The sequence below is a fragment of the Penaeus monodon genome, chromosome 42 (assembly GCF_015228065.2).
Source record: "Penaeus monodon isolate SGIC_2016 chromosome 42, NSTDA_Pmon_1, whole genome shotgun sequence".
NCBI classification, from domain to species: Eukaryota; Metazoa; Arthropoda; class Malacostraca; order Decapoda; family Penaeidae; genus Penaeus; species Penaeus monodon.
Window position 1 is genome coordinate 22,132,664 of NC_051427.1, and position 15,000 is coordinate 22,147,663.

The 15,000-nt window shown below is 38.1% G+C and overlaps 1 protein-coding gene across 5 annotated transcripts in view; it reads left to right on the top strand.

The window, feature by feature from the left end:
- Window positions 1-15,000, top strand: part of LOC119599427 (transmembrane protease serine 9-like) — a 71,127-nt gene that overhangs the window by 45,551 nt on the left and 10,576 nt on the right. For 3 of the 5 annotated variants that reach the window (XM_037949195.1, XM_037949194.1, XM_037949198.1), the window contains exons 5-27: window positions 169-281; window positions 389-507; window positions 616-666; window positions 844-1,015; window positions 1,104-1,191; window positions 1,339-1,519; window positions 1,625-1,764; window positions 1,869-1,989; window positions 2,584-2,745; window positions 3,025-3,196; window positions 3,280-3,367; window positions 3,538-3,718; window positions 3,863-4,002; window positions 4,107-4,227; window positions 5,148-5,285; window positions 5,557-5,728; window positions 5,813-5,900; window positions 6,046-6,226; window positions 6,348-6,487; window positions 6,591-6,711; window positions 7,075-7,212; window positions 7,460-7,631; window positions 7,716-7,803. In XM_037949195.1, coding sequence (XP_037805123.1) covers window positions 169-281; window positions 389-507; window positions 616-666; window positions 844-1,015; window positions 1,104-1,191; window positions 1,339-1,519; window positions 1,625-1,764; window positions 1,869-1,989; window positions 2,584-2,745; window positions 3,025-3,196; window positions 3,280-3,367; window positions 3,538-3,718; window positions 3,863-4,002; window positions 4,107-4,227; window positions 5,148-5,285; window positions 5,557-5,728; window positions 5,813-5,900; window positions 6,046-6,226; window positions 6,348-6,487; window positions 6,591-6,711; window positions 7,075-7,212; window positions 7,460-7,631; window positions 7,716-7,803 — 3,087 coding nt within the window. Of the gene's footprint in view, window positions 1-168; window positions 282-388; window positions 508-615; window positions 667-843; window positions 1,016-1,103; window positions 1,192-1,338; window positions 1,520-1,624; window positions 1,765-1,868; window positions 1,990-2,583; window positions 2,746-3,024; window positions 3,197-3,279; window positions 3,368-3,537; window positions 3,719-3,862; window positions 4,003-4,106; window positions 4,228-5,147; window positions 5,286-5,556; window positions 5,729-5,812; window positions 5,901-6,045; window positions 6,227-6,347; window positions 6,488-6,590; window positions 6,712-7,074; window positions 7,213-7,459; window positions 7,632-7,715; window positions 7,804-7,946; window positions 8,128-8,241; window positions 8,382-8,485; window positions 8,607-8,841; window positions 8,956-9,207; window positions 9,380-9,472; window positions 9,561-9,701; window positions 9,883-9,977; window positions 10,118-10,219; window positions 10,341-10,532; window positions 10,790-15,000 lie in introns of those variants that run through there. The other 2 variants (XM_037949197.1, XM_037949196.1) reach the window with 2 other exon arrangements.

Below are 15,000 nucleotides of genomic sequence, written 5' to 3' on the forward strand. Positions count from 1 at the left end.
TGAGAATTTAATATTGACTTCCCCTGCAATATTAATTAACCTTCATTTCAACTATGCGATATACATAAATATTTTTTCTCTAACAATGTGCATATTCATAGATATAAGAAATACAGCAGTTTTGATTTAAGAATCTGCTTGAGTTAATCTAAAACACTATTTTCCCAGACTTCTGTCGATTCAACGTTGAGCATCCAGTGTGACGATTTCAATCTGCAACAGTCGACCAAATGCAGAAAGGATTTCTTCCGGGTCAAGGATTCCTCTGGTTTTAAACAAAAGTAAATAGCACCACATAGACACAGCATTATATGTTTCTATTAACTGCATATTCTAGAGGGAAGAGCTATTTTGCAGACTGACCACTATTTCACTGTGCGTCTTGCAGATACTGCGGTGCCAAGGGTTCTCTGAGCGTTTCTGATAAATCTAGGAGAGTTACCGTTTTGTTCAAAACAAACAAGAAGAAATCTAATACAGGATTTTCCTGCTCTGTCAGAGCTTCAGGTAAAATTCATATTTCCAGTAACTGAGGAATATAAAAGTCTTGAAATATGGATTCATGTGCACATCTCCAATTCCACATAATGACCTCCTTTTGCATATCCTGTACAGTGCCAGACTCCCAAACAACAACTGTAGACCCTCAGCCAACTTCAGAATGCAGTATGTATATATCCTTTCTGAGTGGTTAGAACAGAGATTGTTATAACTTCCTTTGTAAAAATGTTAATAGTAAACCTAGCTCTTGCTCTGATAACAATTGAACATATATATATATGCCAGAGCTAAGAATTCATGAGCTTCACAATCCACAATATAACAGAATTGTCTTCTCTGTAGCTGGATGTGGCCAAGTGAACCGTGCCAACCGCATTGTTGGTGGAGTAGAGACAGAAGTGAACGAATATCCGTGGATGGTTTCTCTTGTGAACGGCAATGGATACTATCACTTCTGTGGCGGTTCTATCATCTCCAGCCAATGGGTGGTCACTGCAGCTCACTGTGCAGCTGTGTAAGTAGCTCTTAATAATAATAATAATATTAATAATAATAAAACTGTTATTGCCACATGCCTGTTTCATTTAATATTATTTTTGCAGCATGAGCACCTCGGATTATGTGTTGGTGGGAGACCACAACCTGTACTCATCAAGCGATGCCAATTCTCAGTGGATGCAGATTGCCGAAGTAAGTGGAATGTCCTCACTTCATTACAGAGCACTGTAAAAAAGTGAAACGATTTGTGAATATATTTTTTCTAGATCTATATTTACAAAAGCAAACAATTACCAAATGAATTAAATGAGTTACTGTAATACGCATCCTTTTGAACAGATTGTGAGTCATCCGTCCTATGATTCTAATACATTGGACAACGACATTGCCCTCATCAGACTCACAACAGAAATACAGTTCCCATCTGACAACAAAATCGCCCCTGTGTGCCTTCCAACAGCTGGTGAAATGTACGATAATGTGGATGCCACAATCACAGGATGGGGAGCTCAACAGGAGGGTGGGTACCGATATTCGCGGTAAATTTTTTATGTTCGTTTTGTCATCATAGAAAAACAAACAAACAAGAATCCGCATGCACTGACTCATACAATGTATTTAACAGGAGGATCCACATCCGGAACCTTGTTCGAGGTAACAGTGCCCACCATGCCTAACACCGAATGCAACAACAAGTATGGAGGAAGCATTACTGACAACATGATCTGCGCAGGCATTCCTGAGGGTGGCAAGGACTCCTGTCAAGTATGTTTATTCTCCCTTTCTTTAATATAGAGGTACTACTTGTTTTATCGGCATGCATAGCATTCCTTTCGATATATTCTACATAATATATGTGAATGTAACAGGGAGACTCTGGAGGACCAATGGTGGTGGAAGAAAATGGCAAGTGGAAGCTGGTGGGAGTTGTATCGTGGGGTTATGGCTGTGCTCGCCCTGAAAAGCCCGGAGTCTACGCCAGAGTTACAAGTGAGTAAATTGTGGTTAGCTATTAGATCCATGCAGTTCAATAAAAACTCCCTCATGAGATATGTAACAAGGTATGTCAAAGGTCCTACATGTGAAAGATACACAACTGAAGCTTTTCAGGAAGGAAAACGACCACTCAAGTTTTGCCTGTAAGGAATTCTGTAGCATGTTGGCTGTTTATGACTGACATTTTGTGATGCCATCTATGTTGTTACTCTTATGTCATGAATGATAATTCTGTGGTATCACAGAAGCAGAAGATCAATCATAATTAGTAATAAAAACAGTGTATATGGATAAACTGTGCCTTCAAATTTAAACATAGTCTGCTCTTGGTGAAGGGTCAGTTAGGCAAAGATGGAATCACTCTGTTAAAAGATCTTTGATGTATGTCTAAGGTTATAGTCATAAACACATGCATTCTTATTCATGAACGAAAGCCTTACATACAATAATTTTTATCTCTCTATAATTAGTCTGTGTACCATATATGAAAAGAAAGTGAGAATTTGATTTCTTGCTAGGAATATTTTAATATATTTTTCGTCCTTCCTTGTATGTATAATCAAATAATGATCAATTGTTTTTCATCAGAATATTTGCAATGGATTTCTGACTCTACAACCGGTGTCTGTGTCGATGGGAACGCACCTGCTCCAACTAATGCCCCGACGCCTGCTCCTACTCCTGCACCCACGCCTGCTCCTACTCCTGCACCTACGCCTGCCCCTACATCTGCACCCAATTCTGACTGCCGTACGTAAAGATAAAATCTGTATTAAACTATAAAGTACCGTAATATTATTATTATTTGAAAATTCAAATAGAAATACATTTACACGTAGGCATTCCTTAAAAATGCAAACGACATATGTCTTCAGCGTTGATGAACTAGCAGAAAACTATTAGACACTGAAGAAGTTGATGGACAGACAAATTTTGAAGTGCCCAGTAAACCATTTTCAAGTTATATTTTCTTCTGCGATATTGGTTTTGTGTGTTGCTTTTTATAAAGAATCATTTGTATATCCACAGCTGGATGTGGACAAGTGAACCGTGCCAACCGCATTGTTGGTGGAGTAGAGACAGAGGTGAACGAATATCCCTGGATGGTTTCTCTTGTCAACGGCAATGGATACTATCATTTCTGTGGCGGTTCTATCATCTCCAGCCAATGGGTCGTCACTGCAGCTCACTGTGCAGCTGTGTAAGTAGCTCTTAATAATAATAATAATAATAATAATAAAACTGACTGTTACATGCATTTTTCATTGAATATTGATTTTGCAGCATGAGCACCTCGGATTATGTGTTGGTGGGAGACCACAACCTGTACTCATCAAGCGATGCCAATTCTCAGTGGATGCAGATTGCTGAAGTAAGTGAAATGTCCTCACTTCATCATAAAATAAAAACCGTTAATCGATATATAAATATTTTTCTAGACATATATATGCAAAAGTCAACAAGTACCAAAATAAATATGCAAAAGTCAACAAGTACCAAAAGAAGTGATATAAAAATTATAATATGCATCATTTCGAACAGATTGTGAGTCATCCGTCCTATGATTCTAATACACTGGACAACGACATTGCCCTCATCAGACTTACCACAGAAATACAGTTCCCATCTGACAACAAAATCGCCCCTGTGTGCCTTCCAACAGCTGGTGAAATGTATAATGATGTGAATGCCACAATCACAGGATGGGGAGCACAACAGGAGGGTGGGTACTGATATTCGCGATATATATCTATTGTATTATGTTATATATATATATATATATATATATATATATATATATATATATATATATATATATATATATATATATATCTGCCTGCATTGACTCATACAATACATTTTACAGGAGGGTCCACATCCGGCACCTTGTTCGAGGTAACAGTGCCCACCATGACTAACACCGAATGCAATAACAAGTATGGAGGAAGCATCACTGACAACATGATCTGCGCAGGCATTCCTGAGGGAGGCAAGGACTCCTGTCAGGTATGTTTGTCCTTAATTTCTTTAGGATATATATAGTACTTGTTTTATCTTTATGCATGACATTTCTTTCGATATATTTGACACAATATATGTGAATATTACAGGGAGACTCTGGAGGACCAATGGTGGTGGAAGAAAACGGCAAGTGGAAACTGGTGGGAGTTGTGTCATGGGGTTATGGCTGTGCTCGACCTGAAAGGCCCGGAGTCTATGCAAGAGTTACACGTGAGTAAATTGCAGTTAGCTAATGAATCAATTCATGCAGTTCAATAACCCATCTCTGTCATGTGATATGGGTGTAGGTATATTAAAGGTCGTAATTGTGAAAAACACACTGAAGCTTTCCAAGAAGGAAAACTATATTACTCAAGTTTTACCTGTAAGCTACACTAGTACATTACCTGTTTATGACTGATATTTTGCGATGCCATCGATGTCGTTTCTCTTTCATTATGAGCAAAAAGTCAAAGTTATAAAAAACTTATTTTATAGGAATTTAACTGTGCCTTCAAATTCAATCAAAGTCAGTTAAGCAAAGATGGAATCACTCTATTAACCCAGAAGTATATACTCCATATATGCTCAGCCAACAAGGAGTCTATCAGTAGGCCCTAGTGATCGCTCCTAATTTCCCCAGTCCTTAAAAGTGCAGGAAAATGTGTTTCTTTCTAATGCTACTAATATCGATACTGTTTTTTATTGATATTATGATAATTAAAATGTTATTAAAATCTTGGTAACATTAAAGACAATGAAATAATACAAAAACATTCCAAAAATGAAGGAAAAGGGTAAACAGGTGAGATGGGGAGGAGCAATAACTGGCTCCTTGGTGAATAAGCACTTATAGAGCCATCTATATGCAAGTACAATAAATTAACTTATATTACAGTGGGAATGACATTTATTCTTGCCATCCGTGCTGATTGTGATCTTTGATATATATATCTGGGGTTGTGGTCATAAACGCATGCATATGTATTCCTGAATGAAAGCCATACAATATTTTTTGTCTGTTTCTATAATTTGTCTGTAGACCATATATGAAAAGAATGAGAATTTGATTTCTTGTTAGTAATATTTTGATATATTTTTCATCATTCCTCGTACGTATAATCAAATGATTATCACTTGTTTTTCATCAGAATATTTGCAATGGATTTCTGACTCTACAACCGGTGTCTGTGTTGATGGAAACACACCTGCTCCTACTAATGCCCCGACGCCTGCTCCTACCAATGCTCCGACGCCTGCTCCTACTTCTGCTCCCAGTTCTGACTGCCGTACGTAAAAATAAGAAAATATGTATTAATCTGCAAAATACCATACTGCTAAAACACACACACACACACACACACACATATATATATATATACACATAAAACATTCCTTACAAATGCAAATGACATATTAGTCTTCAGCATTGTTAAACTAGCAGAAAACCCAATAAATAATAAATAAGTTGACATCTTTTGAAGTGTCAAAAATTCTTATCTTCTATTAAATTGGTTTTGCGTGTTTCTGTTATAAAGGCAATTATTTGTGCATCCACAGCTGGATGCGGACAAGTGAACCGTGCCAACCGCATTGTTGGTGGAGTAGAGACAGAGGTGAACGAATATCCGTGGATGGTTTCTCTTGTGAACGGCAATGGATACTATCACTTCTGTGGCGGTTCTATCATCTCCAGCCAATGGGTGGTCACTGCAGCTCACTGTGCAGCTGTGTAAGTAGCATTTAATGGTAATAATAATATTAATAAAAAAATCTTACTGTCACATGCATTATTCATTTAATATTATTTTTGCAGCATGAGCACCTCGGATTATGTGTTGGTGGGAGACCACAATCTGTACTCATCAAGCGATGCCAATTCTCAGTGGATGCAGATTGCTGAAGTAAGTGGAATGTCCTCACTTCATCATAGAACAAAAACATTGAATCAATTTGTAAATATTTTTCTAGATCTATGTATATATAAAAAAGTAAATTAAGGAAACAAATCAGAAAAAAAAAAATCGTAATACGTATTTTTTCGAACAGATTGTGAGTCATCCGTCCTATGATTCTAATACATTGGACAACGACATTGCCCTCATCAGACTTACCACAGAAATACAGTTCCCATCTGACAACAAAATCGCCCCTGTGTGCCTTCCAACAGCTGGTGAAATGTATAATAATGTGGATGCTACAATCACAGGATGGGGAGCTCAACAGGAGGGTGGGTACTGATATTTCATATTTGCGATGTTTTTTTTTTTATTTCTGAAATGCTGAATGGTATAAAAAAAATAAAAAAAAAAAAATAACGCCTGCATTGGCTCATACAATGTATTCAACAGGAGGATCCACATCCGGCACCTTGTTCGAGGTAACAGTGCCCACCATGACTAACACTGAATGCAATAACAAGTATGGAGGAAGCATCACTGACAACATGATCTGCGCAGGCATTCCTGAGGGAGGCAAGGACTCCTGTCAGGTATGTTTGTCCTTAATTTCTTTAGGATATAAATACTACTAGTTTTATCTTATGCATGGCATTTCTTTCGATATATTTGACACAAAATATATGAATGTTACAGGGAGACTCTGGAGGACCAATGGTGGTGGAAGAAAACGGCAAGTGGAAACTGGTGGGAGTTGTGTCGTGGGGTTATGGCTGTGCTCGACCTGAAAGGCCCGGAGTCTACGCCAGAGTTACACGTGAGTAAACTGTGGTTAGCCATTCAATCCTTGCATTTCTCATGAGATATTGATGACGTTGCTCTTACGTCATGAATGATAGTTATCTGGTACCAAAGAAGCAGAAAGCCACTAATTTAAACAAAGTCTGTGCTTAGACAAGGGTTAATTAAGCCAAGCTAGAATCTCTCTATCAAAGGATTTTTGATGTATGTCTAGGGATATATTCATGAATGAAAACATTGTATGCAATATATTTTTTTTCTATAATTAGTCTGTCAACCATATATGAAAAAAATGTGAGAATTTTGTTCTTGCTAGTAATATTTTGAAATGTTTCGTCGTTCCTTGTACATATAGTGAAATAATGACTTTTTTTTTCAGAATATTTACAATGGATTTCTGACTCTACAACTGGTGTCTGTGTTGATGGAAACACACCTGCTCCTACTAATGCCCCGACGCCTGCTCCTACTCCTGCACCCACGCCTGCTCCAACTTCTGCTCCCGATTCTGACTGCCGTATGTAGATAGGGAAATCTGTATTAATCAACAAAATACCATACTACAAAAAGAAAAAGAAAAAAAAAATGCGAATAACATATCAGTCTTCGGCGTTGATGGTTTAGCAGAAATCCCATTAGACACTAAGGAAGTTGGTGAACAGACACTTTTTGAAGTGTCCAGTGTTCTATTTTCATGATGTCTTATCTTCTATGAAACTAGTTTTGTGTGTTTGTTATAAAGACAATCACTTGTATTTCCACAGCTGGATGTGGACAAGTGAACCGTGCCAACCGTATTGTTGGTGGAGTAGAGACAGAGGTGAACGAATATCCGTGGATGGTTTCTCTTGTGAACGGTAATGGATACTATCACTTCTGTGGCGGTTCTATCATCTCCAGCCAATGGGTGGTCACTGCAGCTCACTGTGCAGCTGTGTAAGTAGCATTTAATGGTAATAATAATATTAATAAAAAAATCTTACTGTCACATGCATTATTCATTTAATATTATTTTTGCAGCATGAGCACCTCGGATTATGTGTTGGTGGGAGACCACAATCTGTACTCATCAAGCGATGCCAATTCTCAGTGGATGCAGATTGCTGAAGTAAGTGGAACGTCCTCACTTCATCATAGAACAAAAACATTGAATTAATTTGTAAATATTTTTCTAGATCTATGTATATATAAAAAGTATATTAAGGAAACAAATGAGAAAAAAATAATTGTAATACGTATTCTTTCGAACAGATTGTGAGTCATCCGTCCTATGATTCTAATACATTGGACAACGACATTGCTCTCATCAGACTTACCACAGAAATACAGTTCCCATCTGACAACAAAATCGCCCCTGTGTGCCTTCCAACAGCTGGTGAAATGTATAATAATGTGGATGCTACAATCACAGGATGGGGAGCTCAACAGGAGGGTGGGTACTGATATTTGCGATGTCTTTTTTTTTTTTTTAATTTCTGAAATGTTTAATGGTATAGAAAAAAAAAAAAAATAACGACTGCATTGGCTCATACAATGTATTCAACAGGAGGATCCACATCCGGCACCTTGTTCGAGGTAACAGTGCCCACCATGACTAACACTGAATGCAATAACAAGTATGGAGGAAGCATCACTGACAACATGATCTGCGCAGGCATTCCTGAGGGAGGCAAGGACTCCTGTCAGGTATGTTTGTTCTTAATTTCTTTAGGATATAAATACTACTAGTTTTATCTTTATGCATGGCATTTCTTTCGATATATTTGACACAATATATGTGAATGTTACAGGGAGACTCTGGAGGACCAATGGTGGTGGAAGAAAACGGCAAGTGGAAACTGGTGGGAGTTGTGTCATGGGGTTATGGCTGTGCTCGACCTGAAAGGCCCGGAGTCTACGCCAGAGTTACACGTGAGTAAATCGTAGCTAGCTATTATATCAGTTTATGCAGTTCTATAACCCAACTCTGTCCCGTGATATGGAAGTGGGTATTGCAAAGGTCCTACATGTGAAAGATACACAACTCATGCTTTCCAAGAAGGAAAACTGTACCAATCAAGTTTAGCCTGTTTGTTAATACTATTTTGATACATTTTTATTATCCCTTGTGCATGCAATTAAGTAATGATAACTTGTTTTTCATCAGAATATTTGCAATGGATTTCTGACTCTACAACCGGTGTTTGTGTCGATGGGAACGCACCTGCTCCTACTAATGCCCCGACGCCTGCTCCTACTTCTGCTCCCGATTCTGACTGCCGTATGTAAAAATAATGTCTATATTAATCTACAAAATACCATACTACTTGATAGAAAATCTACAGAGGCATTTGTTGCAAATGTGAACATAGTCTTGCGTGTTGATGAATTAGCAGAAAACCCAAGTTGACTGATGTAACTTGGATGGAAAAAAAATTAAGTGTTAAGTATTCCATTTTCAAAATATCACTTACTTTACAAAACCGGTTTTGAGTGTTTTTTTATGTAAAGACAATCACTTGTGCATCCACAGCTGGATGTGGACAAGTGAATCGTGCCAACCGCATTGTTGGTGGAGTTGAGACAGAAGTTAACGAATATCCGTGGATGGTTTCTCTCGTCAACGGCAATGGATACTATCACTTCTGTGGTGGTTCTATCATCTCCAGCCAATGGGTGGTCACTGCAGCTCACTGTGCAGCTGTGTAAGTAGCTATTAATAAATAAATGAATAAATAAATAAATAAACAGATAAATAAATTCTCTGAAATGCATAAACCAAATGATTATATTTGCAGCATGAGCACCTCGGATTATGTGTTGGTGGGAGACCACAACCTGTACTCATCAAGCGATGCCAATTCTCAGTGGAAGCAGATTGCTGAAGTAAGTGAAATGTCCTCAGTTCATCAGAGACATTGTAAAAAATGAATCGATTTGTAAATATTTTAACAGGCCTATATTTTCAAGAATAACCAACTGTCAAACAAGTGAAATAAACAAATGAATACACATCCTTTTCAACAGATTGTGAGTCATCCGTCCTATAATTCTAATACACTGGACAACGACATTGCCCTCATCAGACTCACCACAGAAATACAGTTCCCATCTGACAACAAAATCGCCCCTGTGTGCCTTCCAACAGCTGGTGAAATGTATAATAATGTGGATGCCACAATCACAGGATGGGGAGCTCAACAGGAGGGTTAGTACTGATTTCTGTTTCAACTTTACTTTAATTATGTGAGTAGAACAAAAATAAGGATTCATTTGCAAATATACATTCAATTTATTTAACAGGAGGATCCACATCCGGCACCTTGTTCGAAGTAACAGTGCCCACCATGACTAACACCGAATGCAATAATAAGTACGGTGGAAGCATTACTGACAACATGATCTGCGCAGGCATTTCTGAGGGAGGCAAGGACTCCTGTCAGGTATGTTCGTTCATAATTCTTGCTTTTTAAATAGAAACTTGTGTATTTTGATACATGACAATCCTTTCGATATATTCTACACAATGTATGTGAATGTTACAGGGAGACTCTGGAGGACCAATGGTAGTGGAAGAAAACGGCAAGTGGAAGCTGGTGGGAGTTGTGTCGTGGGGTTATGGCTGTGCTCGACCTGAAAGGCCCGGAGTCTACGCCAGAGTTACACGTTAGTGTTCAGCAGTTACTTTTGGAACTGGCAAGCAGTTTTCAATAAGGCGCTAAAAGCTTAGAACATGACTCCATTATAAATGACGAGGTCTTTTACCTCTGATACTTTGTCTCTAATGAATAATCGTTCGTGGTAAGTAGGGCATTTTACGGGAAATACTAACAAATGGTTCTGTTTCCTTCTCTTCAGAATACCTTGACTGGATTTCGACCTCGACCGGAGGTGTCTGTCCGACGGCTGGTTAATCCGTCCATTGGAAAGGCTAGTAGAATCCTAAGCTGGGTTCATAGACTGCATAGACAAGGAGCTGAATTGCGGATATAATGCCTTTAATCGTCTCCACGTTTTCTTTCATTTGGCCCAGTTTTCTTTTTTTTTTCTTTATCTTGATTCCTTTTTTGGAATTGACTAAAATATCCGGAAGTGACAATAAATTGATGATGTTTCGATTTGTTTTAGTGATCTTCCATACCACAAGCACCTATAACCGTGTTTGGTAGAGTACGAAAGTCCGTGTTTGGAGTTTGGCTGACGAGGTCATTACAGGTTATAAATGCTGATTGGCTGCCAAGTCCATTATGAGGCACAGAGTAAATTACGGAAAAAAAAACTATCGAACAAAGCAGCATGAGCGACCACTCGAGACTCGTCCAGAGACTCATTTTATTTATCTTTCTCCATCTGTCTGTGTCGTCCTCTCTCTCCTCCTCCACCTTCTTTCTGTGTTCCCTCCCACTCTCACTCTCTCTTCTCTTTCATACATCCTCTGATCCCTTAGCCTTTGGGTGTCACGAGTGTTGAAACCTTATTAAATATGCTCTTTTGTATGGAAATAAAGACAAAACATGTTCAGTGACCACAAGGAGCATAAAATACATAAATCGGTCAGCACTATTTTTTTGTATTGCCAAGGTGTATTCATAAAACTGTATTGGTTTTTATTCTCACTATGGAGGAGGCTTCTTACCTTGATAATACCATTTACACTCATCGTCCAATTACAGTAATGGCATATTTAGTTTTTTTTTCTCGATTTCTTATATTTTAACTTAATTAATTTTACAAGACTTCTCTTAAAATTAATGATATTCATTGCTTTAAAGCCATATTACATGTTCAAACTTCTTAGACACACTATTTGCGATATACAAAATCAAAGAAAGATACTTTGCGTTTGAAAGGAAAAGTTTCCAAATATTCCCAATGATTCTATTCCAAACGAGAAAAATGTTCATGGTTCTTTGATATCTCGATACAGAATGATCTTGAAATTTATTCAGTGCATTACTATAGGCAAATATAAGCACAACCAGGCTTTTCTGTACAATAGACATGAGGGTGGGCTTCTAGTGACGAATTTCAGGCTGGAAGTTCGGAGTTAAAACGATAACGTAAAAAAGCACAACGCAATGCTGAAACCCTGAGCGTCTCTCCCAACTGATATCGAACGCGTTCGTACTTTCCTTGTACTACTAAAGTCGGCGAATGTTAATCAACATTTGCATTTCCCATTGTGTAATGTTGGTTGATGGAGTTACTTTTGCAGAGTACAATGTTCAGTGAGTCGCCTTTGTTAGAACATGAAAAGTATCAAAGCGTTGAATGTTTTTCAATGCTTGGGAGAGGCGTTCAGGTTTCGACATCGCGTTGTACTATTTTACGTCATTGTTTAAACTCCGACCTTCTGGTCATAGTCACTGGAAATAAATGGAAAGTTTTCCTCTTCAACAAACGGTCTCTCAATTCATTCGTTCGTTTTTGCATATGGTCAATATAGCGTGTCTGCATGTAAAGTTTGAGCATCTAATATGGCTTTCATACTAATGAACACTGTGACTTGTAAGAGAAATCTTCTAGAGTGAATTAGGTTAAATGAATATGTTCAGACAAAGGCGAGAGAGAGAGAGAGAGAGAGAGAGAGAGAGAGAGAGAGAGAGAGAGAGAGAGAGAGAGAGAGAGAGAGAGAGAGAGAGAGAGAGAGAGTCGTTATTGTAATTGGACGATGCGTGTGAATGACATTACCAGGGTAAGAGCTCTCTATTCCATAGCGAGAATGAAAACCAATACAATTTTTTTTTCGAAAACACCATATTGGCAACAGAAAAAATAAGCACTGACCAAATTATGCTCATCTGTATAGTTAAAAAGAAATGTGCTGTTTTTATTTCCATGAAAAAGGAGCATATTGAATATGGTTATCAAATCTCTTGAGAAACATATTGAGAGAGACACATGCAGAGAGAGGGCTGGGTGGATGTATGTGTGAGAGAGAGAGAGAAGAGAAAAGAGAGAGGTGAAAAAGAGAGAGGCGGGAGAAATATATATGTACATATACATTTATAAATATTGTATATACATATTGTATTATATATATATATATATATATATATATATATATATATATATATATTGTATATATATTCAGAGAGAGAGAGAGAGACTGAGAGCGGAGGGGAGGAAGAGAGAGAAGAGAAAGGTAGAGAGAGAGAGATAGATAGATATGTGTGGAGAATGGGAGGAAGACAGAGAAGAGAAAGGTAGAGAGAGAGAGAGAGATAGATAGATAAACAGAAAGAGAAACAGAGAAGAGATATAATGAAAAAGGCTCTTGACAAATCTTGAGCAGTCACTTGTGCTGTTATACTATTGTTGATACTATGTGAAATGAGGTGTTAGTTTTTCCCCAATTCGCCTTATGCTTGGCAGTGCATTCAGCAGTCGGTCAGCGTTTATGTCGAGCAAAAACGTCGTCAGCAAAACTCCAAACGGTTGGACTTTCATACTCTACCAAAAGCGGCTGTAGTGTGCTTCTTGAAGTCTTGCACACTACGGGTCCACACATGGATCTCCGTTGCCGTCATATATAGTCAGGCCTGGCTAGGAGTTATGGAAGACACTGGTTGTCATGTTGGCGTTTGCTCCCTTGCACTATCTGGAATGATAGCTTCTCGATGCATTCGAGCATTATTGTGTCACTTTGTTGCTGCCTTGTCACAGGGTTCCCACCGAGGATAGCCGAACTTCCGTGGTTCCTGGCTGTGGCCTCCATGGTGGCGGTACCGTGTCTCCCTCGCCGACTCCTGTCGGCATTTCTTCGAGTCTGATACTTGCACGCTTTCGGCCTCTCCTGCTGCTTCTACAGGTGGCTCTTGTCATACATGTTGATAAGCGTCGGTTCAGCATTCTGGAGTCACTGCACCATGTTTAAGGTTCCAGTGTAAGGAAAGGGAAAGTAATAAATTCCATGATTGCATCCATTCTTTATTGAGGCTCTGTCGCTTCTAGCCATACAGATCTTGGGGTAGGGGGTGGCTGTCTGTACTCTCCAACTTGTAGTACCACTCTGCTATAAATCTTACACCCCATCACTTATTTCATAATTTGGGATCTTAAACTTATCTTGGTGTTTTATCCAAGTTTCGCATATTGCTATTATACCATGGCTTTGTTTAATACTGATCTTGTGTTCCATAGGATTATATTATTCCTTTAAGGCTTTGATCAGAGGATCTATGTTTATCAGTGCATCTGAAATTATTGAGATTATTGTTCTTTCTTAATTCATGTCATTCATCATGTTTGCTATTATTTTATATAATTTATTGCAGAGAAAATCCATGAAAATCATTTTCATTTCTACTACTGTGTGTTTTGTATTGGTATTGCTAGTGACCGTGTTTTTGGTGACTAATGTCTTCTGTGTTTTTTCTTTTTTTTTTTTTTTTTTGTTTTATGGGGTGCTCTGGCCGAGAGTTAGAATCTGCTCTTGGTTTAATGTTTGTGCATATGTTAATCTTGTATTTTGAAGAGTAAATTGTGTTTTGTTTTTACTGTTTGTATTTGTGAACTATTCTCTACTTGCATGTCATTTCTCAGTGTTTCTATTATTGCGTTATCAGTTTGTTGTTTCTGTTCTTCAGTTGTTAATGGTTTCAACTTCTAGGTTATGTTTTTATTTATTTATTGTGCTATTTTGTGAAATTGAATGCTATGTCAGTCGGTGCATGGTTTTCCTTGCAGTAAAAACAGTATGATTCATTATTGGTTTCTCTGAAAGCGTGGTTAAAGCCGCCAAATTTACATGTCATTGTGCCGTGAGCATATCTTTGACATTTGTAACACTTGGGAATTAGGAAGGTATACTGCTGAACTTGGAAAGATATGTGCCCAGTTACTACTCTTTGAGGTAGTTTTCCTTGGAAAATTATTCTTAAGGATCTTGTTGAAATCCATTTTTCACTACTGTTTATTTCTTTATTTTTCTTTTTTATTCTCATCGTATGTAGTCCAGCTTTTTTCTTTAATGCTTTCTGTGTCCAAGCCTGTTTCTACGGGGAACATAGTACCATAGGAACATAGCCAGCTGGACGCTGGCTATTTACAATGTAGTTCCCAGTTGCCTAGATGTTAAATTTCATGCAGTGGCCTTATTTTAGATAGATTATATACCCCAAACCTTGCTGTCTTTCCTGCTCCCAGGACACATAGTGTTTTCTTTCATGTACTTTTGAAATTCATATTTGTTAATGGCATCCGTAAGTTTGACGGGTTATTGAATTTTGAGGTTTATGAATTTTCAGTTAATTGAATCCAGATTGCATTTTTATGGGTTTTGACATGCGTTTCGGTGCCCGCTGCTGCCGCCGATGTTCTCGTG